Source organism: Idiotropiscis lumnitzeri, chromosome 3 (assembly GCF_059441095.1).
Source record: "Idiotropiscis lumnitzeri isolate Australia: NSW breed Sydney's pygmy pipehorse chromosome 3, RoL_Ilum_1.0, whole genome shotgun sequence".
NCBI classification, from domain to species: domain Eukaryota; kingdom Metazoa; phylum Chordata; class Actinopteri; order Syngnathiformes; family Syngnathidae; genus Idiotropiscis; species Idiotropiscis lumnitzeri.
Window position 1 is genome coordinate 26,052,054 of NC_142393.1, and position 27,037 is coordinate 26,079,090.

General features: G+C 40.3%; 1 protein-coding gene and 1 long non-coding RNA gene across 7 annotated transcripts; both read right to left on the bottom strand.

The window, feature by feature from the left end:
- Positions 1-447: 447 nt before the first annotated feature.
- Positions 448-1,694, bottom strand: LOC148340630 (uncharacterized). The gene is made up of 3 exons (XR_015842616.1): positions 1,583-1,694; positions 1,314-1,394; positions 448-1,239 (listed from the first exon to the last, which is right to left on the bottom strand). It is a non-coding gene; the product is annotated as an uncharacterized LOC148340630 (long non-coding RNA).
- Positions 1,695-4,575: 2,881 nt separating this feature from the next.
- On the bottom strand, positions 4,576-26,417 carry uckl1b (uridine-cytidine kinase 1-like 1b). Of its 6 annotated transcripts, none has more exons than XM_088290766.1 (15): positions 26,316-26,417; positions 18,371-18,564; positions 17,112-17,218; positions 13,824-13,994; positions 13,582-13,653; positions 13,201-13,390; positions 12,993-13,054; positions 9,660-9,679; positions 8,992-9,090; positions 8,807-8,900; positions 7,697-7,759; positions 7,459-7,587; positions 7,267-7,374; positions 6,407-6,563; positions 4,576-5,924 (listed from the first exon to the last, which is right to left on the bottom strand). In XM_088290766.1, the coding sequence occupies exons 1-15, from the start codon at positions 26,378-26,380 to the stop codon at positions 5,845-5,847; spliced, it is 1,611 nt and encodes a 536-aa protein (XP_088146892.1). In that variant the 5' UTR covers positions 26,381-26,417; the 3' UTR covers positions 4,576-5,844. The 6 variants fall into 6 exon arrangements, with proteins under 6 accessions (XP_088146892.1, XP_088146893.1, XP_088146890.1 ...); XM_088290767.1 differs by lacking the exon at positions 26,316-26,417 and adding an exon at positions 21,906-22,282 and having other exon boundaries at positions 7,465-7,587; XM_088290764.1 differs by lacking the exon at positions 26,316-26,417 and adding an exon at positions 21,906-22,282.
- Positions 26,418-27,037: the final 620 nt, after the last annotated feature.

Consider the following 27,037-nt stretch of genomic DNA (forward strand, 5'->3'; position numbering starts at 1 on the left):
TGCCAGGCGACACGTACTCGTTTGAACATGCCCGACTTGGGCCTACTACACTATCCATCCATCCATCTTCTGTACCGCTTCTCCTCACTAGGGTCGCGGGGGGTGCTGGAGCCTATCCCAGCTATCTTCGGGCAGGAGGCGGGGGACACCCTGAACTGGTTGCCAGCCAATCGCAGGGCACACATAGACGAACAACCATCCGCGCTCACACTCATACCTAGGGGCAATTTTGAGTGTCCAATCGGCCTGTCATGCATGTTTTTGGAATGTGGGAGGAAACCGGAGTACCCGGAGGAAACCCACGCAGGCACAGGGAGAACATGCAAACTCCACACAGGATGGTCGGAGCCCTGGATCGAATGCACGCCCGATGCTGTCTCTCACTGTGAGGCCATCGTGCTCACTAGTCGGGCCACCGTGCCGCCCCTACTACACTACTTAATTTGTTAAATTTGCTAAAGTTGTACTTGGAGTGCAAGTAACTTCTTATATGGTCTACTTGGTACAAATAGTTTGACAAACATTCGTTTATTTTAGTATGCTGCTTGTAAAATTATTTTTTAACGATCCGTAAACGTATGTATACAGTATGCAGTACGCATAAAAATATTGTATACATCCACTGGAAACAACGACATTTTGCCCATTCGTATTTCTCCATTTCTTGGGTACATTTCTAAGATCAGAATTGAATTTCTCAAAACTATTTGGTCAATTTTCGTGTCAGTTGTGCACATTAAAAAAGCACTTGTTGATCGGAACAAGTTGCAAATGCTTTGGCACGTTCATGCAAATGATTTCTGATTCTCTGCTCATTCCGACGTGATCAATTGCTTATGTCATCATTTTCAACAGCCCTTATCCTGTACAGGGTGACGAGCCTTTCCCAGTTGACTTTGGGCAAAAGCCAGACTTCACCCAAAGCGAGTCGCCAGCAGGTTGCAGGGCACACACAGACACAAACACCCTCACACTGCCATTGAGCAGGAAACAATTCCACGGTGCCCGCACACAAGTCTGGTGACCGTGCTACTACACGAACGGCAACTCGACACTATCTGACTTTTCAGCTTCAGTCATCCAAAGAGGTAGCAGCGACGCTGGGTGCAATTTACAATTTAGAATCGTGATCATAAGAATATCCCTTTGTTGTTATATTGACAACATGACTCACCAATTTGACTGTCTCATCCATAGGCAATGACTCAAAGACTTGCAGTTCTGATGGTATGACCTGGCCTGTGACACAAATATTAACATTTGAGAGATGACCTTTTGCTATTTGCACGAATTGTTCTGAGAAATGCACTTACTGTTTTTGCCAATTTCAATTCTGATCTGAGATATGTACCAAATAAACTGAGAAAAAACTGTCATTAATAGTGTCCAGAGCCCTGAAAAACAGAGAGATGAGATGAGACTGAATTAATTAAAGTTTTGTTATTATGCTCATAAGAGGGACACACGCCGCAATCGAAGGACAGTTTATCTTACCGGCTTTCACAATTGCAATCCAATCCCCACATACGGTAAACGACAAGAGTAATTTAACAACTCCGAGTCCCAGTAAGGGTTTACTCACTCCTTAGCCATGTTGCAGCACATCTACGTGAATGTGGTGGAGGTCATTGAGGTACTCACTGGACCAGGACAGCAGCGGGCCAAATCTGTGAAGAAGAAAAAACAGAATAACAACTGAACTCATTAAAGAAGAACACACAATGTACCCGAATGGCCACTCCTGCGTCAAGGCGTGACCTCATCTTACGCTGCACTAGCAATAGGGATGTTGAACTTCTCACACACAAATACACACGCATGCGTTGAGTGCCTTCCTGTTGGTTTTAACTGCTGGTGTTAAATTTTCCACTGACACTATCATTCAAGGGAGTGATGTCAAGAAATGCATTTAAAGTTCAACGCAGTTTGTTTCAACTGTCTCTGTTGAGCTCGAGCAGCGTTTTTCTCATTTGCGTTGAGGGAGTCGAACGGAAAAGACTTGAAAAATGCACCGCACATTTTCATCATGTCAGCGCTCACATCTTCTGACAGCTGCAGAGAAGCACGCAAACAAGCTCGTTGATATTCTTAGCTCCCCTCACGTCTTTTGATTGTCCTTCACACACACGCGCACACACAGCATCGTCCTCCTCCTCCCAATAGACGCCTCGTGTAGGTCAATATGTGTCTGACAGGCTGCTTGTTTGTAATTGTCCGTCAGGCTCATCAGACGTGCGTCAATCATACTTTAGCTTGACAGCTGTCAGCGGTCGTTATGGAAAGCGATGGAAGATATCAAGGTTACTTTCCACGAGATGAGGACAACCACAACATCCTTCCTGGTATCAAGGTCTTTTTGGGTTGTTTTTGAAATGGAAGATTAAGGCAAAAATAGGTACAGTGATATTTGTTTTTAGATTAACTCGTGTGTGATGTTTGTTTTTATTGCTAAGTTAATATTTTATGGGTCAGTCAATGCAACCTGCTGCTTGATTACTCAAAATAAAGATCCTCGTTGGATTCTCATATTTGATAAGGATATTTCCTTCCCTATCCTAACTGAGTGAGATGAACCGCAAGTTCTTGGAAGATAAGGTCGTTCGAATTCTAAAATGCTTAGCAAAGGTGCCTGGATAGAACCTTTACGTCACGTGCTTTTGGCAAGTGTTACTTCTGACCAACCTTTATTAAAGGATATCACCCACAATTCTTCACAGAAGAAATATTCAAACCAACAGGCCACCCACAAAGTTCACAGACTACGTAAAGACGTTTGAGAGCTTCAAGCTCGAGACTTTAAAAATATTGGAAAGAAAAAAAAAATACTCTTTAAAAAAAAATTAGAAGAAAACAAGTCAACAAGGCCAACGTTACAGAGGAACAGAAATAAAATTACAAAGACCTTTTCATAATTTATTACAGAATTGACAATTACGAAATCAACTAAAAACATCAGTGATCCTTCACAAAAACAAGTATTATCTGTATCAATTCATTTTTTTATGAAGCTAATATTTTGCAGGTAAAGTCCACAAGCTAGAGACCTACGTCATCACTGTTGCACGATGATGTCAGTTAGCGAAAGTGGAGTCGAATTCATTTAAAACCGTCTTGGAGATGTAGTCCAACAAAGACGAAGGGACAATGGCGTAAAGGTTCTGAGATTTCAATTCCAGAAGAAGGTCATATTTTCGATAAAGTAGTTTTGTAGATATTGTACAATCCCAGCAATAAACGTGCATAATATTTGCAGAAAAAAGTTTCGAAATGTAGTTTGGAAATTGTTTTTGTATACTTTTTTGCCGCTTCTGTGAATTAAATAATATATACAGTAAAAAGAAGGTGGGCCGCAGCTTGTTGGTCACCAAAATAATATGCAATACAGTGATGGTATTAATTGAAAAAAAAAACAAATGAACACCTATGGGGAATCTGCATGCCAGTAAAACATAACAAATCAATATATCTCTGAAAAATAAAAACATTATATTCCCACGTAAAATTTGCATTCCTTTATAAAGTTTACAGGGGAATGTTTTTTTTGTATTTATGTACTTCCGGGTGATCTTCTTCACAAGTTGAATTGAAAATACTTTGAATTTCGTTTGAAATATTAAGACATGAAATCTTGATTGGTTTCCAAGTAAGCCAAAAAAAATATCTGAAGCGAGTGCTGACAAAAAAGACATTTCCAGACCGCAAGAAGCGGTCCAAATCCTCCTCCGGGATTCTTGCCGTCTCTGATGTGCTGCCGAGATGACCCTGAAGTACATGAACGCACATTAAAAAAAAAAAAAAGCGTTCCCTTGTTGAACATTGGCACATTTACGTAAAGCATGCAAAAATTACATCCGCATTAATTTCTTTGAAGGAATATCTTATCTTCAAAGCAGTTCATTGATTTCCCAAGTAACTTGCATGCAGGTAAATAATGGCACATATTCATGGTCAATACAAATCATGTTGCTTTACGTAAAGTAATTTTGAATAAGTAATGTAATAATATATTTTTAAAAAGTTAAATACGTTTAAAATATTGTAAATTATGTTTTGCCGTTTACGGTCTCGATGGGGTCGGCCTTGCTGAGTGACGTCACAGAGAGTAAAGTCGATTGGGGAACTCTGGGTGCTTTGAAAAAAAAATAAAAAAATAAAAAAATAAAATAAAAAATTTAAAAAAACTGGGTGCTTTGACTTCAAAATCTGTAGATGCGATTGAAATTGTTTAGATGTTGCAACAGTTCTGTCAATTTATAAGCATATAGCAACTCCAATGCATTGTTCATTTATACAAGGAAACCATACTCAAATTTGCACGTATATTTTTTCTCATTTTAAGATAGAATACATTTAATGATGTAAACATGACATTGTCCCAACTTTTTGGGAACGTCTTGTAAAAGATTATTTTCTTTAAACTGTTTTATCAATTTGAACATTAAATATTGTGTCTTTGTTGTGTATTCAATGAAGTTTGAACATGATTGGCACATCATTGTATTGTTTTTATTTACGTTTAACATCCCAACTGAATTGGGAATGGGGTTGTAATACGAATGAAAGCCACCACCAGGACACAATCAAAACAATTGCACTTTTATTGAACATATACAAAAAAAACATGCAGCATAAGTTAAAACAGTGCAAAGGCATGGACGAGAAAAAGATGACAGCCTTGACAATTAAACTTTTAGAGTAGCCTGTAAGGAGAAAAGTATCGAAGTCCCTTTTTTTCCCTAAACATAAAAAAAAAAAAAACAGCGAGGGCTTTATAAAAGGTTTATTTTATTTTATAGACGGGGGTGCACATAAATGGTGCGCCTGTGTACAAGAGCACTGGAAATTGAATGTTGCACTCCAGGTGAAGTCTGTCATTGCGCATTTGCGCCCTAAACACAAACCCAATTTCAGAACACGGCATCCTCGAGGCGGGGCCACAATTGGTCGGGCTGGGGGTGCGGCGAGGAGGCTTGCTATTGGAGACCTCTCATTCAAGTGAATGGGACCAGGAGAGAAAGAGGAGCATGTTTGTGGCATTTTTTAAGAATCATCATAAAAAAGCATCCATATGAAGTAATAAATATGGTTCACCAATGTTGCTAAACACTATTATGCTGATTGATATCATCGCTGTCGGACAATCAGATAACAGTGACATTTTTATGTGCACCCCTGATATTAAAAGTCTTTTTTATGAAACATCTTAAAACAACTTATGATATATTTTCAATACTTGAAGTGTTTTATTTTTTTGCTTAAATATTATCCAGACATGCAAGACCAAAAACATAACAGACTATGTGGCTGAAATGTGATTTGACACACAGTGTAATCAATAATAAAGTGTTTTTACTGCCTGCCTGTTGGTTAGATAAACAGTCTGCAGCCATATGCAGTATTCTGCATCTATCCTTTCTGCTGCATTGTAAACAAAAATGGCTTCGACACCCCAGAGAGAAAGGGAAAAAAAAATACACCTACACATTTTCCGACTGAATGGTCGTTCCGAAAGTGCAATGTGAAAGTTGAGTTCGCGTACTGATTTAACTGCACGTGGCTGATAAAGGCAATTCTTACTTTTCCCCCCTCTGTGCCATCATGTACACATTCACATTCAGTGTCGTCCACAGTATGAGGCTTTTAACGTGAGATTGCAAATGTTCCACAAGGACCAAGCCAAACTATTAACATACTGTACAAAAATATCTTTTGCTTCATATTAGAACTTCTGGAAGAATAAAATAATTTAAAAACTTTAATGTACAGTGTGATTGTTTTGCTCCAGGCCCCACGCAGGCATCAAAGTTACCATTCGTGTGCCACGTGATGAGCAAGTGCGTTGACTCAGTAACTGGGCTCATCAATCTCATCGTCGCTCCAATCAGGAGGTGCATCAGTTCCAAAATATCTATCCCCAAAATTTCCTACAAGAACAAAGACAGTCACATGAGAACAAATTGGTGTAATTATAAATGTGCATGCAGTGAATATCACAAGGGGGAAATGTTCCAGACACGCTCGCCATAGGGAAACATTTGTGAGCTAGAGACCATATAAACCCAGTCTACACAAAAATAACACATTAAAGAGGCATAACACAGTCACAAGTGTAACTTCAACAATGCATACATCTTATCACACGAGCAACACTTGCCTACAGGTCCCTTTTTGTCCTTTTGCCCATTTCAACTATTTATGTTCTCATACTTGTTCAAATAAACACTCATCTGCATGATCTTGTATGCACATTCAATTGTAAATTTCATCTTTGATCTTCTTCTTTTCAATACAATGGTAATCGGTAAAATTGTGCATCTTCATCAAATATTGAACCTAACGAGCCACTCTACAACCAAGGGAACATATTTATTTAGTTCACATTCCTGATCCTCTGTAAGCTGCTCACCGATGCCAGGTATGATGTGGAAGAGATCGTTGACCTTCTTGTCAACAGCTGTGGTGATGATCTTGACCTGCGGGAAGGCGTAGGCCACCGAGTGCACTCCCATTTCGGCCATTAGCAGAGAAACCAGAAGAATTTTGTCCTCTTGCACATCGTGGTCCTAAAACAAACGTCAGTGAGACGAGGCCTCTAAACAAACATGTCAAAAAGATTCAATACAAATGTAATATACTGCAATGCCTCTTTTAACAAGGGGAATATTTATTTTATTACTGATATACACTTAAAACTTCATGCATATCACCAATATATGTATGCATGTGAGGTGCAAGGTATTTTTTTGTTCACTTGGTACCGTCTTTTTCGCATTCTACTCTGTACCGTATTTTACGGGCTGTAAGGTGCACCTGTATATAAGCCGCGGCAGCCCGTTTTGGGAAAAATAAATAAATGAATAACAATATACAAGCTGCACGCAGACTATAAGCCGCAGTTTTCTATGTTGAAAAAAATGTGTTGTTTACTGCATGTACAGAACGATTTTGTACTGTGAATGCACATAAAGGTACATAAACAGATTGTCAAAACAGTGCCTTTTACCAAGGCAACAACTTTGCTAATTAAAACAGAACAGACCCAAAAGAAAAAAAAAAGGTCGAGATTGATTTAGCGTATTTTCTGAACTATAGAGCCAAAGAAAAATCCACAGTCAAGTTGCACCGTTGTGTTAGCCGCATGGTACAAAATCCAGGCAAAAAGTAGCTCGTAGTTTATCGTCCGGAAAATACGGTAGTTGTTAATTGGTGTTAAAGGAATACAATTCACTTGACTTGTGCCAGTTGAATTTGTGAAGCAGTACGCACCAGTAGCACTCGAACGGCCATCATGGCAGCAGCGCCAGTGGACACAGTGCAGTCCATCAGAATGACGTGATCTTCACTTATGTCCTTAGGAAGACGAAGATAATGAAGCTGTGCAAGAAACAGAGTATTAAATGATGCCACGATGGTGTACACAGTTTTGATGGCCGTCTCCTGTATCCAATTGTTTTAAACCTGAACCTCAGGTTCTCCTGTGTCCTGATTGGTCTGGATGAGGATTTTGCCGATGCGGACGTCTTTGCAAACGGCCCTTAGAGCAGGCTCCATGGTTTCCCCTGCCCGCAAAATGGACACGCCTGTGATCTGCATAGAAACAAAACAACTATTACACAGTGAATAACCACACTGAGTGAGCAAACAGCTGTTAAAGGTCATCAAAATATAAACCGAAAAGACTTCGGGAAAACGTTACCCTCTTTCCGTGGAAAGTCCTGCCTTCATAGTCCTCTCCCTGTGGTGTCTGGACTACGTGAATCTGAGAAAATATTAACATGAAACGATTGCCCAAGAGAACCTCAACAGCAGGCAGTCAGTCTCCAACATCTACTTGTCTTTTTAATTTGTCCACAACACGACCCTCGAGTTCCAAAGCTCAAGTGCTTACAAACGACTTAAGAGGATAAATTCAGACCTATGTTTCATGAATGAGCCCAAAGACTGAGGCAAATATGCGACTCCACATTGAATTGATGAGATGCAAAATTATAACATTCATTTGTGTACCAACTACCAACTCATATTGGCCATTCCTAGTCATGCATTATTTATTATTGACAGTGATGCATGATGATAGTGATGACTTATAATATCCCCAATATGTTGAGAATATTAAAACATATATTGTTCTGGATAAGATTATCAGGCCAAATCTTCTTGATGCTCTTCCCTCCACCATGTAGGAAAGGAATCTTGCTAACATTAACATTGGAACCACTGCGGCTATATTTTGTATTTATTATAATTTTATAATTATTATTATTTTTGTCTCTTTTAGGGGGAAATGGCTGCTATATGGATTGGAAAAGTCACTAAATAGAGTGATAACATTGCTAAATTGGCATCCTCATAGGCATAAGTCCCGTTGTACTAGCATCCACGTGTGCCCATACTAAAATAATAACACAGCATTCAAAATAAAAGCAAAGTATATTTTACTTTGACTTCATGGTCACTGTGAGGGCTGGACCGAGATTTATGTGGGCCAGAGGTGGCCCATGGGCCCTATTTCGCCCAGGTCTTGTCTATATACACATGCATGCACACGGCCTCCCAGGAGCCAAGGTGGGTACACCAGAAGGAGCAGTACAATTAATTGAATTGCAGTATTAAATCACGATGCACAAATTGCTTAATTTGTTACTCTATTTTTTATTCATTTTACCATTCTGTTTTTTAGTACAATAATATAGTCAAGAGTGCAAATGTCCTTATAAACCGCACATGTTTTTGCTCTGGCTTCTCTGCATGACGTACGTATTGATTCCAAATGACTGAATCAACTGCGAATGTTCTGCTTAAGCACCTGTGAGGGTAGGAAGGAGAGCGCTCGCTCAATCAACAGACGCATCAACCGCTTGGAGTAAAAGATGAACTCATCCCGACTGGTTTCTTTGTTTCTAAACAGAGGGGACATGGAAAAGAAAAGTGTAAACACTACTTGCACGCTTGCATTTTTATTGCATTGGAAAGCTGTGTCCTTGCTTGTACCTGATGATGGTGTGCATGCCCTTGACCTGGGGTGTACTCTCCAGAACGCTGAGTGTCTGCGGAAGCGGTTGAGCCTGGTGAGCTGAGGCCAGGGCTGCCCTGTCACCACGGCAACAAATGGTGGCGCGGGTTGAGAGGAGAAGAAAAAAAAAAAAAGAACAGTGGGCATCAGCATAATCCAAGTTCACAAATTCACACATTCAGTCAAACACACACACACGCGCAAAGTGTAAGTAGTGGGAATGCCAAGAGGCACAAACATTACAAAGAGTACAAACAGCTTTGGGATTGGTTTGCAAAAGCAGAAAGACAAAATAGCAAAGCACACAGTGTCCTGTTAGCCTCATTTGGTAGAAAATTACAACAGAAAAGAGACCATGATAACTTTTATTTTATAAGGTGGATGCTTTTTATTGGACATCTTTTGGTCTCAGTGAATTGTAATAATTTTCCAAGACTCCACACACATTAACTACTCGGGTTTGGACATAGAAGCTGTTAGCCAGGGGGTTGCCCTTTGGCTGCAAACTGAACACACACTGTTAAAAGTAGTGATGCAGTCGTGGCGACTAACATGACGCTCCAAACAGCAGCAGAGCCAACCCTCTCACTGAGCTACACATTAGCCAGATGCACAAGAAAAAAGAAATCATAGCAAATCTGCTCACATATCCCAGCGAAGTTTCCTCTATGGGGAATTTTCCACGAAACACAACGACGACAACGGAGGGAACACAGAAAGATGGAGAACAACAGATAAGGGGGAGAGAAATGAAAGGGCACGTCATCAAGGTGGGATGAAGGGCCAATCTTACAATGAAGAACAGACTACATGTTTACCATGACCGTCTATTTTCACTTGTGCTCTTGTGATTTTTGCAGATCTGCAACTACTGTGTACTGCATTTGCGTGGGTGATACGCGAGCTCGCGTGGCACCCATTTCATCAAAGTCTAGAGTGACAGATACTACATTTCACTTCCTTTGTGTGTGTGTGTGTGTGTGTGTCAGATTCTGTGGCTCGACGTTCAATGGAAAGAAAAAAACAGCACTTTGCAGAAGCAATGGCACTGGAAACTCTCAGCGGCCAATGGTGTTTGCAAATGTCCCACTCACTCACTCTTTTAAATATTGTCACTCTCTCTCCTGTCGCCACCGAGAAGAGGGGTCAAACATTGCACTCAGGACAAATTTTTAGGCACAGAGAGCAGCAAGAGTGTTTGTGAGTTGTCATTTCTTGAAAAGAGGGAAAGCCAACATTCTTCAATGAATTGCTGCTGGCTGCTCCACATTCACCTCACCGCCTACTTTAGCAGTGATGTCCGTGCTGCAATTGCTTCATTTCTTAAAAGGTCCCATGCCATCAAAATGCAATCCACCCCCCTCCTCCATTTTACGCATGACATTGGTCACAATGAGTCTGTGACATGGTTTAAGTTTGATACTGATATGGTCTGTTGGTTAAAAGACAAGGTTTTGCGATACGAGCGCATCCGATTTTGGCTTCGTCGTGACAGATGGGCGAATCATAGTTCAAATACCAGCCCACTTTGTGGTTGCTCCATGTCCACGTAACTGAATGGCCTCGCACCTGCATCTTAAAGCAAAGCTAAGGTGGCAAGCACACCAATCAGCAAATGTGACGGACACTATGCCCCCACTCACTGTCCCTCACACCTCGACATGCCGACGTAGCACCGTACACCAAACAGCGACGCCACACCTACTTCGAGACCGCTGATGTGGGATTGGTGGATAAATTGTCTCGCAAACACGATACTTGGACATCAAAGATTTAGCAAGGAAATGTGCCATGGGACCTTTAGCACAACTTGTGCACAGCTTTGTCCAATAATTAATTTGAATTGATGCGGTCTACACTTTTGGTGCCCGGTGATGTCACATGGCAGCCAGCAGACGGGGTTGGCTGCTTCCCTCTCTTTCTCCCCGCCTTGCAGTAAGACAATGCAGGAGCAGTCGGGGAAGAGGGCGAATGTTGAGGAGAGGATGGATGATAGGATTAAAGGCCACTCTACCTGACGCTGAGCTCGCGCTGTGAGTCGTGGAAGGTGGCGGGATGACGGTGTGGTGGGAAGAGAGTGAGAGAGCAATTCATCATGAGTGTGCGAGTGCACATGTGGGTAGAAGGGGACAATAAATGCGTAATGTAGCGAGACTAAATCAATCAGGAGAGTTTTCATTGCACATCTGTTTTGGGATCTGCCAATATACATCAAGCAGCCACAATATCATTGACCTTAATATAAACATTGAAACTTCTGACCTTTTGCCACATTTCAAGCTTTAAACATAGACACAAAATTGGAGTTTTGTGTTAAGAATCAACGCTAAGTACGACACAATCGTGAAGTAGAAGGAAATTCATTCACTATTTTCAACTTTTTTTTCAACTGAAAATGGTGCATGCAGGATTATTCAGCCCCCTTGAACTACGAATTTGAAGAAGCACCCTTTGCTTTCTTCTCCTTCTAATTTTGAATATTAGCATATTTCTAAAGACAGTAGTTGACAGAATTCTTGTAATAGGTATCATTTTCTTGTGCCAGTGGTCATGATGTTGTGGCTCCTCAGTGTATCCTATACTGTACCTATACTGTATACACTAAGCTTTTTGAAACCAAGAGCTACTTAATATGTACTGATAAAAGAGAAAAGCTCCCTGTTTGATACACACTTCTGAAATAACAAATCCGCTCAAATCACTGTTGATTAGATGGTATTAGTAATGATTAATGATATTCATCTATGTACAGAGTGATCGTGTTCATGATTTCTCTGAATAATAAATGATTGAACAAGGTAGGACTGCCAGGATGGCCGAGTGGTCTAAGGCGCCGCGTTCAGGACCCAGTCTCCCCAGGAGGCTTGGGTTCGAATCTCGAATTTCCCCATTGTGGGACTAATAAAGGGAATATTATTATTATTATTATTATTACATAGCTATCAACATGCAACACTGTTTCAGTAAACCTCAGAGTGCTTACATTCTTAAATGATTACGTCATTCCTAGGAAATCACAATGTCTCATCATTGATGACCTACTGTTAGAAAAGGTGCGGACATTGCTCATGTGGTTCTTGGGTGCCCCTGCTCTGTCTTGCTTATTGTGTATCTTTTGTATAGCTTGCTCAGTAATTGTGAATAACCGTACGATTAAAGAATCGAAAATTGCTCCTAATGATGGATATTATGTTTCTACATAATGGACTAATATTTTGTCATTAAATAGAAACAATAGAGGGGCCTTTATAATTACGTCTGGGATGACATTCAAAATACAAAAAGACTATTGCCGGTCCTTCCCTATGGAATGGCCTTGCATTAAATGTTAGGCAAACCCGTTTGAAGACACATTTTCATTCCTTAGCTTTCGACTCAACATGAGACTGTCGCTGTTCTGCTATTATTCTGATATGTACTGTAGATGTGTTTATGTGTTTTAATTTGCGTTCTAATTACCTGCTAATTTCTATGACATCATATGGAAAGCGCTTTGTTACAGCTCCACCTGTTGTGAAATGCGCTAAATAAATCAAATTGCATTGTATTGATAATTCACAATGTGAGTGCAGCACATCTTTCGACCACCAGAGGGAGTGGGAGAGCGAGGCAAGCCCTCGCAAATATATGGACAGGAAGAATGAGAAAGGCCTTCTATTGGATTAATTCATCTCTCAGGGTTGGGATCGACCCCTATGTTTACTTCAAATAGTAGGTCTTCATCATACTCAGACATCTTGTTCATTTTGTTTTTACTTCTCACTTTGTGGGGACTGTTGGGAAAAGTTATTTTCTATTTCTCCGAGGGGTTTGGTGCGGAATAATTCGACAGCCCCTTATCAAATCCTGAATCTGAGACATAGTAAACAACACTAGCAAGGACGAGAGCCCAAGTCTCAACTCACGTGCCTAGAATGAACAAAGCATTACACGTTTCCTGCATGTCCATGCTTTAGGTCGAATTTGTGAACTTTCTCACCTCCTCCAGCTGACTGTGGACGTGCTGCACTATCAAATCAATGGCCACCATGTTACCACCACCTGATTGAAGGATGACAGAAAAGTCGTCGTCATCTTCACTATGAAAATAACTTAAAAGTAACTTCATGACGTGTCACTAGAACAGCATCCCTCTTTCCCATTCAGACAAATGTATGCAATTTTGTCTGCAAGGATGGTAAACTTACCACGAGGCACCACAATATCAGCCAGGCGCATGGTTGGTTCGATGTACTGCTCAAAGGCTGGCTTGACAAACTTATTGTACTGTTTAATGACACCTTCGATGTCCCGGTTTCGCTCGGTTACATCCCTCCTTAGCCGCCGCACGAGACGAATGTCTGAGTCTGTGTCGACAAAAATCTTCATGTCCAGCAACTTCAAAGGAAAATGAAAACAGTTTAGCATTACGGCACTGTTTGAACCATCTTCTTAGTTTGTGTATTTCGGAACACACACACAGAGTGGGCACGGGTGAATACAATAAGAGGACAAAAAGGCCCACATTCAAGAACGAGCATGTTCAATCAGACCATGTTTTTATTAGACAGCAACAACATTGGCCCTACCTGCAAGAGCTCTTTATCGACAAAAGCCATGATCCCCTCAAAGATTATTACACTTGCTCCATATACCGTTTTCTGTTGAGGGAAAAACATGTCAATGTTGTGAAAAATGTGACAAATAATAAGGCACTAAATAAAGTGACGCTGCCAGTCAAGTCCTAGACAAAATGACCATTAAAAAATGAATAAATCATGGAAATAGTAAGGCTGCAATCAGCAAATTGATTTGGCACGTTCATCCTTACCCACTCTTTCTGTCTCCCATGAGTTGTGAAGTCATACACGGGGATTTTCACACTCTTGCCCTGCTTAAGCTTTCGTAGCGTGTGCGTCAGCAAATCCAAGTCAAAGGCATCGGGGTGGTCAAAGTTATAGTCGTTGCTGGCAGCCCGTAGCTGCTGTTCTGCGGAGAGCACCTGAGGGACACCATCAGAACCGTGTATCATAAATTTTCATAAATAAAATTCTGTCCAAGAACAACGGCAAAAGGATTTCGAGAATAAAATCACCCTGATTTCTCCCACATGAACGAACAGTATTCACCAAGGTTTGTGTAATCATATAAAAACAAGATATCACCCCAAAATCTCATTTGGAAACTGTTTAGAATTTTTTTAATTCATATCCATTCTCAATTAGCAAATTGCTTTGTCACGCTTCATTTTAGTCATGTTAAGAATGTTTAAGTGTGATAGCCAGACATGTCTAAAATCACATTTTTGTTTTTGTTTGCTTTGTATGTCGGTTTTTTTTTTTTTTAAATTGCTCTTAAAAAAAAGGAAAACAATAAAACAATACCAATGCCGCTGTTGTGTCCCAAATGAAATTTCATCATTTGCAACATGTTTTCTGAAGACGTTTTGGTATCTACTTTGTCGAATTATTTTTCTATTTCTGAATACAGTATTCTTCGTCCACAAACAATAATACAAATTTATCTCATTGTCTTTAAGCTTTCCGTTTTTTTTTTGTGGTCTTTTACAAATGGTTTTTATGTCACTCAAGGAGGGCTGAAACAATGAATCGATACAAATCAATAATGAAAGGGTTGGCAGTAAATTTCCATATTAATTTATCAGTCACCCGCTCTGTTGCTATATGGTGCAGAGCAGATCTAAACCAATAAACTCAAATGCTGAATTTGGACATTGTAAGCATTTTTTGGAATCCTAATTAACTCATTTACTGCCATTGACGGCTAAAGACGTCAAAGACCCGTTTATTGTTTTTTTACTCGGCTGGTAGTGAATGAGTTAACCAATAAGTTCTGACACTTTAAACGCAGAGTGTCGATACATAAGGCCGAAGCAGTATGAACATACTGTATTACAAAAGTGCACATTTTCAACAAAAATACATATTTATGCTCATGCTAAACAATAAACTCTCGCTGTAATTTTAAATTCTGCAAGTGACAAAATTCTAAGTTAATTTGAACACGTAGCACGTAATTACCTTTGAAAATGTTTTTTTTGTTTGTTTTTTTTTTTCAAATTACCCGACCCACCGTGTGGAAATAAAGTGTAATTATAAACCAGTATATAAATAAAACAAGTCTGTTTTTCACAGGTTGTTTTTTTTTGTTTCGTTTTGGCAAATGGAAACATGATGAGAAAACAGTCATGTTTTGAAATCAAGTGGCTTTATTTCTTAGTAAGTGGTTTTAATCAACTTAATGTCATATCTAAGATTTAGATGGAATTAATGAAGAGTTAAGAGTGATAATGTGAATATAACTTGGTCACTAGATGCACAGAGGGACTGTGGTGAGGTTTTGGGCAAGCTGAAAATCTTGATGTGGCAATTGAGACTGAGGAGACAGTGAAGCAACAACAGGATGACAAAAGATTCTTTAACAGCTATCTCATAGCATAGAGTTGTATGTTTTTGCGTGTTGGTCAATGACCTATTGTAATTTGAGGTCAACATTTAGTCCCTGTTTTTTTTTTAATCATAACCTATTACTATTTCTATTATGTCCACGCAATTTGTGCAAAATACTTTTTTTTTTTAATTCAGGAATGGTAAAATAATATGAATCAGATTCACTGCCAAATTAGTAGGTTATTAAAGTAATCGTACTATTTTTACAGTTAATGTCACTGGAGGCAGCCCCTTTGTTGCAAGACACAAGAGGGTTCTGTGCGCTGAAGTGCCAGGATGTAGCAGCATGCAAAATAAATATGGATATAGATAATAGTGTGCTTTATGAGGTATGTTTGAATTCGTAAGTGTCCTTGCATATTTTTACCAAATATTATGAATGTATAAAACAAGAGCGTAATGGGTACACTGAGCTGTCAGGCAGATCCTTTCTGCAGAGATCAAAGGTCAACACGTGCAAATTGTGCAACTCGCATGGATGTTATGGAGCTGTGGGTCTTAACAGTTCTGCACTTTTGTCTTTACCGCTACGCAAAAAGTAGATTAAATTTGCAATAGACCGTCATGAAAGTAGTGTCTGTCTTTCTTTATCATCTATACTGTTATGACTTAAAATGTTCAATCACCATTAACTTTTGGAAAATAGAACTTCAAGCATGGCTGTTTCAGCATAGGAGCCGTTTACACACAAATCCAAGGTGAAATTAACAAAGACAAATTGCGAAATTAGGGGACTAGTTTTTCACAAGTGTGTTTACTCTTATCAATAGAATTATACGGAAATGATCAATATACATAAAATCTCATGTGTTCCATGAAAAGGTGTTTTACACGATACTGAAATGATGTCTCTTATGGCCCATACTCTGAAATAGTGACCAACTTGGAGCACTGATATTCAAATGACTTTGAATGCATGTGGTGTATGACAAACAGTTTATGAGTCGTTATAGAAAGAGCTCTTTCTTGAGCCCAAATCAATTGCAGTGCCTCTGACTGTGAAATAGCATTTGCACACAGAATCCTGTTCAAGAGCACAAGTGAGTTGAACTAAATTTAGGAGACCATCATGCGCTGCTGTGACCTCTGCACCAGGTGGTCAGACACTAAAACGCCACAGTTGGCAACTATTTGGACATTGAGAGGCCTCCTCAAGAAAATAAATGAGAATTATCTCAACTCGAATAATCTTGAATTTAAACTCAAAACATGTCAGAAACCTTTTCAATATTGCCCTCTGGACACAAGACGGTGTGAAAGTTGGCACTCGTGCCGAGATCCAGCGCTACTGATCACAGTGACGGGATTACATAACAACAGTGGGTGGGTACAACGATGGCCCTCCTCACCACACTTTGCCCTCCTTAAGACATTTCCAGGTTCTAATATTAAATCCTTCCCTTCAGATCTCATCACTTTGGGAATCAAAAGATCAGTTTTTCTCTTTGACTCTAATCTTTGTACTAAATAACTACACTAAAATGTTGCTGCAGGCCTCCGGGGTGGGAAATAACCAGTCTGACCAGACAAAGATTTAAAAGAAGGGAGTGGGAGAGGAAAAACCGGTTAGTTCATGTTAAAATGTCATCTGAGGGGCCACACAGACACCCATGTTAAATATTGACGTAAGTCTGCGAGCTGTTGCATACCTTGTAAAAGGAGTCCATGGAAAGTAGGACAACCCAAGGAACGTCGAGGGCTTCAATGATTTTTCGAGCAACGGTCGTCTTTCCTGAAGCACTGCCACCACACAAACCTGTGACACAATGTTGACATAATGCAGGGTAGCTAAAGATTTTCAGATTTAATTGAAGACTTGTTAAGACCCAATTAAGACAAGTGTAACAATTATTACAAAATAAACAAACCCACACACACAAAAACATATATCTATTTCACAGCCATTATTATATTATATTATATTACATTATATTATTCAAGTTAAACTGAAGCCCTGTAAAGACACAACTAAGACAAGTGTTACAATTATTACAAAATAAACAAAACCAAACATACGAAATAAACTTTATATCTATTTCAAAGCCATTATACATTATATAATATTATATTACATTACATTATATTATGAAACAAACTATAAAGGCAGAAAACGTACTGGAGGCATTAAATTAAATGGTGAGAATAAATAAATCAGGCGGTTCCTCCTCTGCTTTTCGTCAATTTTGTGCATTCTGATGAATTTTAATGTTTAAAAGGGATGTGATTTAATGCCACGTAATTTACAGTTTGAGATTGCTATAATATAAAGTGCATTACAGATGAAATTCATTATTATTATCATCATCATTATCATGATGATTACTATTATTTATATGTTTAGGTAGAAATGTACACTCCAGTTTTAAGGCATTCAGCTTCATAGCTTGCAGAAATGGTATGGCTGCAAAGATACGACACGTGTACTGGCTATGGAGTTTTCACAGCGCATTGTTATCAAAAGCGTATGCTGGGATTAGCGCCACTAACGCTCATGCTCTGCTTCAGCCACAAAACAGACAAGGTTAGCAGAACAAAATCCCGTTATTTTCACATTATTAGCGACGGATTTAAAATGACTTTGAATGTACAAATTGTGATTGGTCCCTGGGGTGACTCCCACCAAGACGTGAAGGGAGGGAAGGGGGCGTGGACATAGCCCTTATTTCCAGGGGGCTATCATTATCAATATAATTTTCTTGATGAAAAACAAAACAAAACAAAACATAAATTTAGCTTGTTATTGAAAAACAGACCATCCGGGCTGGAAGATCCCTTTAAACAAGTTGATGAATATGTTACTAAACCGGAATCTAAAACACCATTGTCGAGCAGAGATCTTGCTTAATAAACGCAAATATGTATATAGCAAGCAATCAGTGTTTTTTTTCTTAACAATGAATAATCCTACCAATGACAAAGGCCTCTTTTGACTGGGTGCCATGCTCGTTGTACCATGGGGGGCGCCCAGCTGTGTAGATGGTGCGTTTGGAGGTGCGGAGGAGAGGCGGCTCAGACTTGCACTGACTGGTGGTCCTTTTCCGGGGTGAAAGGCCCGTGCTTACAGAGGGGAGGAGGCGATCCAGTGAGCCATCGCCACCGCCGCTGCAAACACACAACAGAGCTTGTCAACATTGTTCAGTAAAGGAATGATTCCTACACTCTTAATCGAAACCAGCGTCCCAGAACCGACTGTGTTTGACCTTGCATAGGATTACGTACATAGTAAATGTATTCCACTAGGGAACAGCCTGGGGCACATAGAGAAAAACAAACATTCACACTCCAGGCTTATTTAGAGTCGTCAATGAGCCCATGAAGCATCTTTTTGTGATCTGAGACAATTACTCCAGAGAAAATCCAACCCGTATTTCCGAACTGCGTTTATGTCACGTGAATGGGCATTTTACAGTCAATGCAAAAACATTAGGTAAGTGTATAATAGAGGTTTAAAATCCCAAGACAACCAGCTCATCATGTTACTGGTCGCCATGTTAACAGTAAAGAAGACCCGGGATGTGCAGAGTTACTGCTTATTGAGGGTTCATGTTGATTTCTTAGCAGCATGAAAAGCCTTGGCCAATCCAGTCTAACACCGACAGGAGACAAAGTACACAAACTGACCTGATTCCATGACAACAGGTCAGCTGTTTGTGCTACTGAGTAATGTGCATGCGGCATGCTGAGTAAGGCTACAATGTCTGCAACCACAGTATGTTATCACAAAGAGTTGTCACGAGGAATGAGGTTAGTCAAGATTCACAATAATAAATCCAGACTGAGAGTGCAACTATTAATGATTATTGAAATAATAATTAAATCTGGTGGGTTTTACTTAATTAATCAATTATTTGGATTAAAGAGAAACAAAAACAGGACATTTCAACTTAAAAGTGCAAAGAAATGGTCAAAACAAGCATTGATGATGATTCAGTTTCTCTTTTGGTCAATAACATGTGAGTAAATTGGCAAAATTGTCATTATTTTCCAAAGTAAAAACAGATGGTGGTGTTGAGAAGATGAGAATGCGAGGACAAGTTAAACAGAGGTGCAACAATGAATCTACTAATCAATTATCAAATTATTCGACAGCCATTTTGATTGACTACTCTCTTAGAGACACTAACTTAAAATTGGCCAAAACCTCAGCAAAATTGAAAAACAAATATCAACAGATTAATCATTAGCTGCAGCATTGAAGTTTAACAATACATCTAAATCTATCAAGAGTTTTGTGTTAATTTAATCACAAATTGTCGAATAATTGATTCATTTTTGCATCTCTAATCCAGTGTGATAAAAAAAACTAACAAAACAAAACATAAGCTAAAAGACAACAAATATTTAATGCTGCCATTCTGCAATTCACTATTTTATCGGGCTCACACTTACTGCATTAGCCGAGACATCCACACTTCACCCAGTGAGGACTGTAAAAAGCCAGCTGCCATTGTTCCAGAACAATGTCACCGTCAACAGATTCACACGTATGCAGGGCCCTCAGTGTTTTACTCTACAGTCCGTCTACCCACCTTTATATTGGCAACACGACTCCTCAGGTGGAGTGTTCAGAGGTGAAGCACACAAGCGTTTATCTTATCGGCTCAGGGTCACCGGAGCACGGATGGAGTCAGTGAGAGCATACACACAGCAGCCACTTGATGGGTTATCCGTTAAAACCAAACCAGGGTGCAATAAAAGATTAGTGACGCCGCAGAATATGCTGAGTCATACACTTCTGTATTTGAAGTCACACGCTTTACAGTGTATACACTGACAATCAGTCACTTTACAAAGAAAGAGGGCCGGGGTACCTTGAAGAACAAACCCTAGCCAAGGTCAACAACAAACAGTAAAGAACTTTTCTAAATATAACACAGAGCTGTATTATTATTACCTTGCCTTTTGACAAGTTTTTTTCCTACTTCTTCACTGTGTTACATTATTACTGACACTGTGCATGAGTTAAACCAAGCGACAATACCACTACATTTATTGTCTTGAAATTTTTACTGTAAATATGTTGAACACTGGTATGAAAAAACATTTGTGCTAAGTCCAATAAAATTACTGAAAACCAACTCAGTTTAAATGCCTTTAAAATGTATATTTACTTACAATTTGGGTGCTTACAGAGTCAGTCAATATCCCATTTGAAATAATCATTAACATTAAGCATGAACATCACAAAGCTGATACAGTGAGATACAAGTGACCTGACTTATACGTTTCTTTTGTGATTCGAGTCGCTGTTAATGATATTTTTTTGCTTTGGTTTGCGAGCTCAAACTTTTGATACGAGGGTTTTATGGTGGAAGTGAACTCAACTCACTTTATAAAAAGCAGCAGTTTGCCAGTTCATAAACAATTAATGATGAAAATGAGCTTCAAGCAGTTTACTGTAACACCCGATTGAAATTTACTACCAAACTACACGGAAAAAGAATTACACTTTGAATTGCCTCCAGTGAAGACTGCTCATCTTCCTGCTGACATACAACGCACAACGCCATTGATTTGCTAACGGTTAAGATCGATGGGGTTTTGACACAGGTACAGTCAGACGATATCCACAAGCATACATCCCTTATACTCTATGAAAAATGACTAAAGGTAAAAGCAAGTTACTGAGGTATTTACAGAAGTAGTAGTGGAATTACTATTGTTTTTTTTGCCCATCTGCATAATTATAATATACTGCCTCCTGGAATTTTATTATACTGCCTCCTGGTGGCCTAAACGGGCACAACGGAAGGAGCAGCACAATGAATCGGGTTGCAGCATTAAATCATGATGCAGAAACCAGTTTTCGCTTCGCATACTATTGAATTATTATTCTATGGTTGTATATGTATATTATTCATCCTCCAGTTTTCCTCATTAAAAAAAAAGTGTTTTGTTTTTCTTTTCTGATGTCCACTGAAACAGACTAATGGTATTTCCATTCATTTCAAAGGGTAAAGATGATCTGAGAAACTGAGTGCTTGAAGTTCTGATCTAAAAAATTAAACTTGTATCTCAAAGCACCTCCGTCCTGAACCAGACAATTATTCAGACAACTTTAACTTTCTGTTAGAAGAATCCAGAACTCGAAAAATCCCCTCACCTGCTCTGACAGTGAAGACGACAACACAACAGGTCACAACCGCCACAACCAAGCATGTCAACAAACAAGCGTACAGTCCTGTTCACCCTGGAGAGCTAATGAATGGGGTTTACATTTTACTACGAATGATATACAGTCTTCTAGGACACAATCAATTATTAGTGGGACAAATTCCATCCATCCATCTTCTATACTGCTTATCATGCTGGAGTCCATCCTCGCTGGCATTGGACAGACTGCACCCTGGTCTGGTTGATAGTCAATCCCAGGGTGCATGCAGAGCTACAACCATTCAACACACGACAGTATATTACAAATTGATCAAATAAAGTGCACTTACCGGCCATCAGATGCCAGTGTCCAGCAGCCAGATATTCTGGCTCCTGTGTAATTTGGTAGAGAGCTCATACGTAGAGACGATTGGGACTTCCACCACTTTAATTTAACTGCAGACCGCCACACTCACTTTCATATGTACATACACACTCTGCTGCATTTATGGTGCAACACATCAAAAGTGAGCCACGGTATGCGAAACAGGGGTGCTGAGGATTCGGTTGGAAGAGAAACGAAACTTTACAACATGCTTTCCGTTTCCTTCCACTCGGCCGGGCAGCACTAGAGGAGGAGGGAGGCACTGAAGCGCGCTCCTTGTCCAACTACAGAAACGCCGGCCCCTGGAGGCCCCTCCTCCCCCTCCTCCCCACCAACAGCGAATGCAAGAGGACGGCCCGCCTTTAAGACTAATAACTTCATCAGGCGGTATTAATAGCGGCAGCATCGACAAAGACCGCCCCTGCCGCGGGCGCGCTTACATCAACGCGCGCGTCATCTGTGCCTGTGCACGGCCCAGCTGAGGCTGAAATAAGTAGCAGATAAGTAGCAGGAGGACCATGTCGGGGCCGAACAAGGAGGACCGAAAAGCTGGGGGAAAACGAAAAGGGACAAACAAGTTATTATTCTCGGCCAGTCTGTGAATACTCGACAGCTTGGTGAAGACGGCTGAAAAGGGAGGGAGGGAAGTTGTGTTGTGCCCCTGCCGGGATTTCTGTCTCTCGCAGTGCTTTACACCAGAGTCACACACACACTCTCTCTCAGCATGATGAAATCCAGCACTATCTTTTCACAAGAGTCTCATGCTCTCTCTCTCACCATACATACACACACACACACACACACGCGCGCGCACCCCCACACACCGCACACACGCACACAGACTTCATAAACAGCATGATGAAATCCAACACTCCCGCCCTTTTTATCAGCTGACACCTCTCATTCGATCCCTCCCACCACAGTCAAAACACACAAATATATCTCATCAGCTATTCCTAATAGTCTGTGGAAAAACTAACTTGGCACATTGTGTGATTTGAACAAACCTAAGTGTAAGACAGACATCTCCAAATACTTGCAGATATGTCACAGGAGCTGCTTCCTTGCTAAAATGTCAAATGCTGATGGTCGCGGGAGTGCAAGACATAAAAACAGACAAATAATGAGTCAGCAGCATTCCTAAACTGGAGTGCCAAAGACAGCGTAACTGAGGACTATTTTACGGTCCCTGCTGGGTTAGTCTTGGGCAGTGATTCTTAATCAATGTGCTCTGGCTCAGTAACGTTCCGTAAGAGATCATCAGTTGTGCTGCGGAAAAATATTCAATGTCAATTTTTTTGACTAAATATCCATCCATCCATAAATTATCAAAGCCACTTCTCTTCACGAGCGTCACAGGGGGTGCTGGAGCTTATTCCAGCGGTCTTCGGGCAGTAGGCGGGATAAACGCTGAACTGGTTGACAATCGCAGGGCACACAAAGAAAAAATGCCATCTGAGCTCCCACTTATACCTCGGGACAATTTAGAGTGTTCAATCAACTTACCGTGCATTTTTTTGGAATGTGGAAGGAAACTGGAGTACTCAGAGAAAATGCATGCAGACACGGGAGGAACATGCAAACTCCACGCAGGAAGGCCAGAATCGAAACCTGCATCTCTGTACTGTGAGGCCATCGTGCTAGCCACGCTGACAAAAATAATTTAAATAATGAAAAAATTCATTAATTGTAATTTTGGGGGGGGGGATGTTAATTTATGCACAGGCAAAACAATGAAATGCTCTTCAACAAGAAGACTGAAGGCAAATAATTAACTTGTAAATCCACTTTTTGTTTTGTTTTGCTAACTGGTATGCTGTGATTTTTTTCCGATGAGAAATATGTCCCTTCGCTCATTTAAGGTTGAGAAACACAGGTCTAATGCACTCTTTGAGTTTGGTGCAATAGTATAAAAATGAACAATTATTGTTGGAGCATCAATGCTGATGTTTTTTTTCATAAAAGCCATTGATCAGCCAGTTTTTTTTTTTCTTTGACTTGCGACCACAAACTGATGACTCAATTCGACTCTTCACAAGTGGCTGTTTGCTGGATAGGTTTAGTGAATATTCTTCGAAAAAAGAGGCTCCAAGCACTATATTGGCATTCTCATCTGAAAGTACCAGTCAAATTAAACATAAAACGAGAATTAATCTGTGTATTTAATAAAACTACATGGTCTCGATTATCTTCATGGTAACATACAACGTGAACACAACTGACACACGGGCTAGCTATTAGCATCTTCGTGGTAGTGTTATTACCCATTAAGCAACAAATATTGGTAAGAAAACATTGTGATGAACTACCAATATTAGTGCTGTAATGATGAGATGAGAAGTTGAGACAATCTATCTGACACTGCCTCCACGGGGCCAAGGCATACATGCCAGAAAGAGCAAGGTCGGAAGAACGTTTGAAAAAGTTTAGTGTTTTATTTATTCATTTATTTTATGCTATTACCGTTTTTGTGTTGGGGGTTGCTTGAACAGATTTAAAAATAAAAAGATAAAGATGTCCTTTATTAGTCCCACAATGGGGAAACTTGCGTAAATTTGAATGGGAACAGAATTAATTTACCGTATTTTCGCAGCCATAAGGCGCACTTTAAAGTCCTGAAACTCGTCCAAAAAAGCCAGGGCGCCTTTTGAGGCGGAGCGCCCATTATGTGGACCAAGTGCATCGCTGGGCTGACTGCGAACATTAACTGCCTGCACACTGCTTATATAGAGAGAAGGCGGGCGTGGCTAACAACAGCAGGCGGACGTGAGAGGGGAGATGGGCGTGAATGACAACGCAAAGGCACGCCCCCAGTGCAAAGCAAACCCCAATGCCCCTATATGGGCAAACGTGTCTGCTAGCTCTGTTGTTAGGGCTTTCGCAAAAGCCGGCATCATGAGGAGCCGCACGCACCAGCGACACGGGGAATCTGCCAATGACGAGAGGGAACCTGGCGTGTTTGTGGGAGAACTTGCCCAGCTGTTTATTTCTGATACAGAAGACGATTTTGATGGATTTGTGGATGATGACTGATTAATAATAATGTGAGTACATTGTTAAATAGTTCAATAAAATACAACCAAACTCAGTTTTGCTCTTGTTGCCTTTTTAAAAACAGCTAGCCACGCTAGCCATGCTATCTTCTCTTTTAGTGTGCATGCATGTAAACTAAGGTATTGTAAGGTAGGCTGGGAGGTGGAATTTTGCTGGGCCTCTTATGCTATTCAGTTGATTTGGGGTGATAGTTTTAGTTTTGATGTAACACCGTGACCGCACATCGTTTGTTGATTAGTGACTTGCTCACACCGGCATTGTCAGCATCCCATCTGAGGGGCTGCGCGGCAACGCGACGGCGAGGCAGACTGATCATGACTCTCGTGTTTGGTGGAGAACGTGTCCAGCTGTTTATCTTGGATACAAGGACTTGAAGACAAGGACTTGGTGCATTTTTGGATGAGGACAACTTCAGCACGTTGTTAAAAGCTAAAATAAAATACCACCGAACTCCCGCTGCCATTTTAAAAACCCGGTAGCGCGACTGAGCAGCCAGCGCGACTGCTCGGTTCTGTTTGCGCCCAATGATACGGTGCGTTCTATCTATGTATCAAATACAGAAATAGCACCCTCAACTGGTACTGCGCCCTTTGATACAGCGCGTCTTTTGGCCGTAAACATACGGTAAGTTGGATCTGAAAGCACCATTGTACTCTTTTTTTTTTGCTTTTGAGCCGTGAATGCATGGTCCCAATGCGATCCCAAAGATGAAAGCAAATAAGACTTATTTCTTCATCCCCTTGAGGGGAGTGAGCCACTCGCTACTTTGAAATAGGTCCAAAGCCTCAGTGGACACATCAATGCAGTGACACCATCTTGTGGCCTAGTCGAGCACCAGAGACTGCTATACACAGGCTCAACATGACAAATTTCACTGTCACATATATACAATAATTTGAAAAAATAAATTTAGACGCAAGTAATCCCTGAATATTTAACCTAGTCGCCGCTTGCACGTCATTTAATGTTGCCACCAATTAACAAATACAACAAGCAAATTTTCTTCGTTAACTTTGCCATGATAAATAACGTTCAAAGGTGTCACGGTGCCTTTTTCATATTTTTCTCAAGCGAATAGGTAAAACGAGCGGAAACCACAACTAAATAACACAATTAACAGAATATAAAGTCACTTCTTGTGGCTCCCATTATAATAACGATTAGTCACTGGTTGGAAGTAAGCGTGGAGACGATACTGTGCTAGGGCATATTTCCCCGATGACAACTGTACGTCGTTACTCTAGTCGAATATAAATCCCCCAGCACTTGTCATTAATTCTCAGTTTTTAAGATGACCATCTTAAATAGTTAGGTGTCTTACCTGTTTGAAGTTTTGTCGACCTGCTCCATCATGGAGAGCCTTTCTTCCCTGCTAAAACCAGACATTGCTAGTCTATTGACTATCAGATGTTGGAAGTGCAGTTTGCGCTGTGGCATTGTGGGATATGTAGGCATCAAGCGTGACAGTTTCCTACAATGACAGCGGCGCCGAAATGCACGATGAACTTCAAAACCCAGAATGCAAACCAAACATACTTCCGCTCGCCCACTCGCGGCATGGGCTGTACAGTAGGTTGCAGTGTCTGGTTTGAAGCCTTCAATCTTCTCCAAAATTGGCAAACTCGGAGAGTCTTAGATAAGGACACATGCGTGTCAGTGTAATTGAAACATCTAGTCTTTTTTTAGAGGAGTCTAGTTGATCTTTTTACATAATAGACTTAACTGCATTTCAGCGGGACACATATACAATTTTTATGTGTCCGCACAGTAAAATCTGGCAGGATGGTGCGTCAATGTCAACACTTATTTTTAACATGTAAATCAAAGAGTTTTTTTCAGGGTATTATAATTTGTTGTGATATTGTTTGGGTATTGTTTTGCATTTCTTAATGCGTGGATCTTAATGTTCTGGATTTTAGTCAATGATCAAGCAAGGTTTTTCTTACGTCTCGTTTTATTTAAAACATTCAGTTGCAAATATGAGGAGGATTTGAATGACATTTTGTGCTTTTTGAAAATCCAACAAAAAATAGAAATGATATT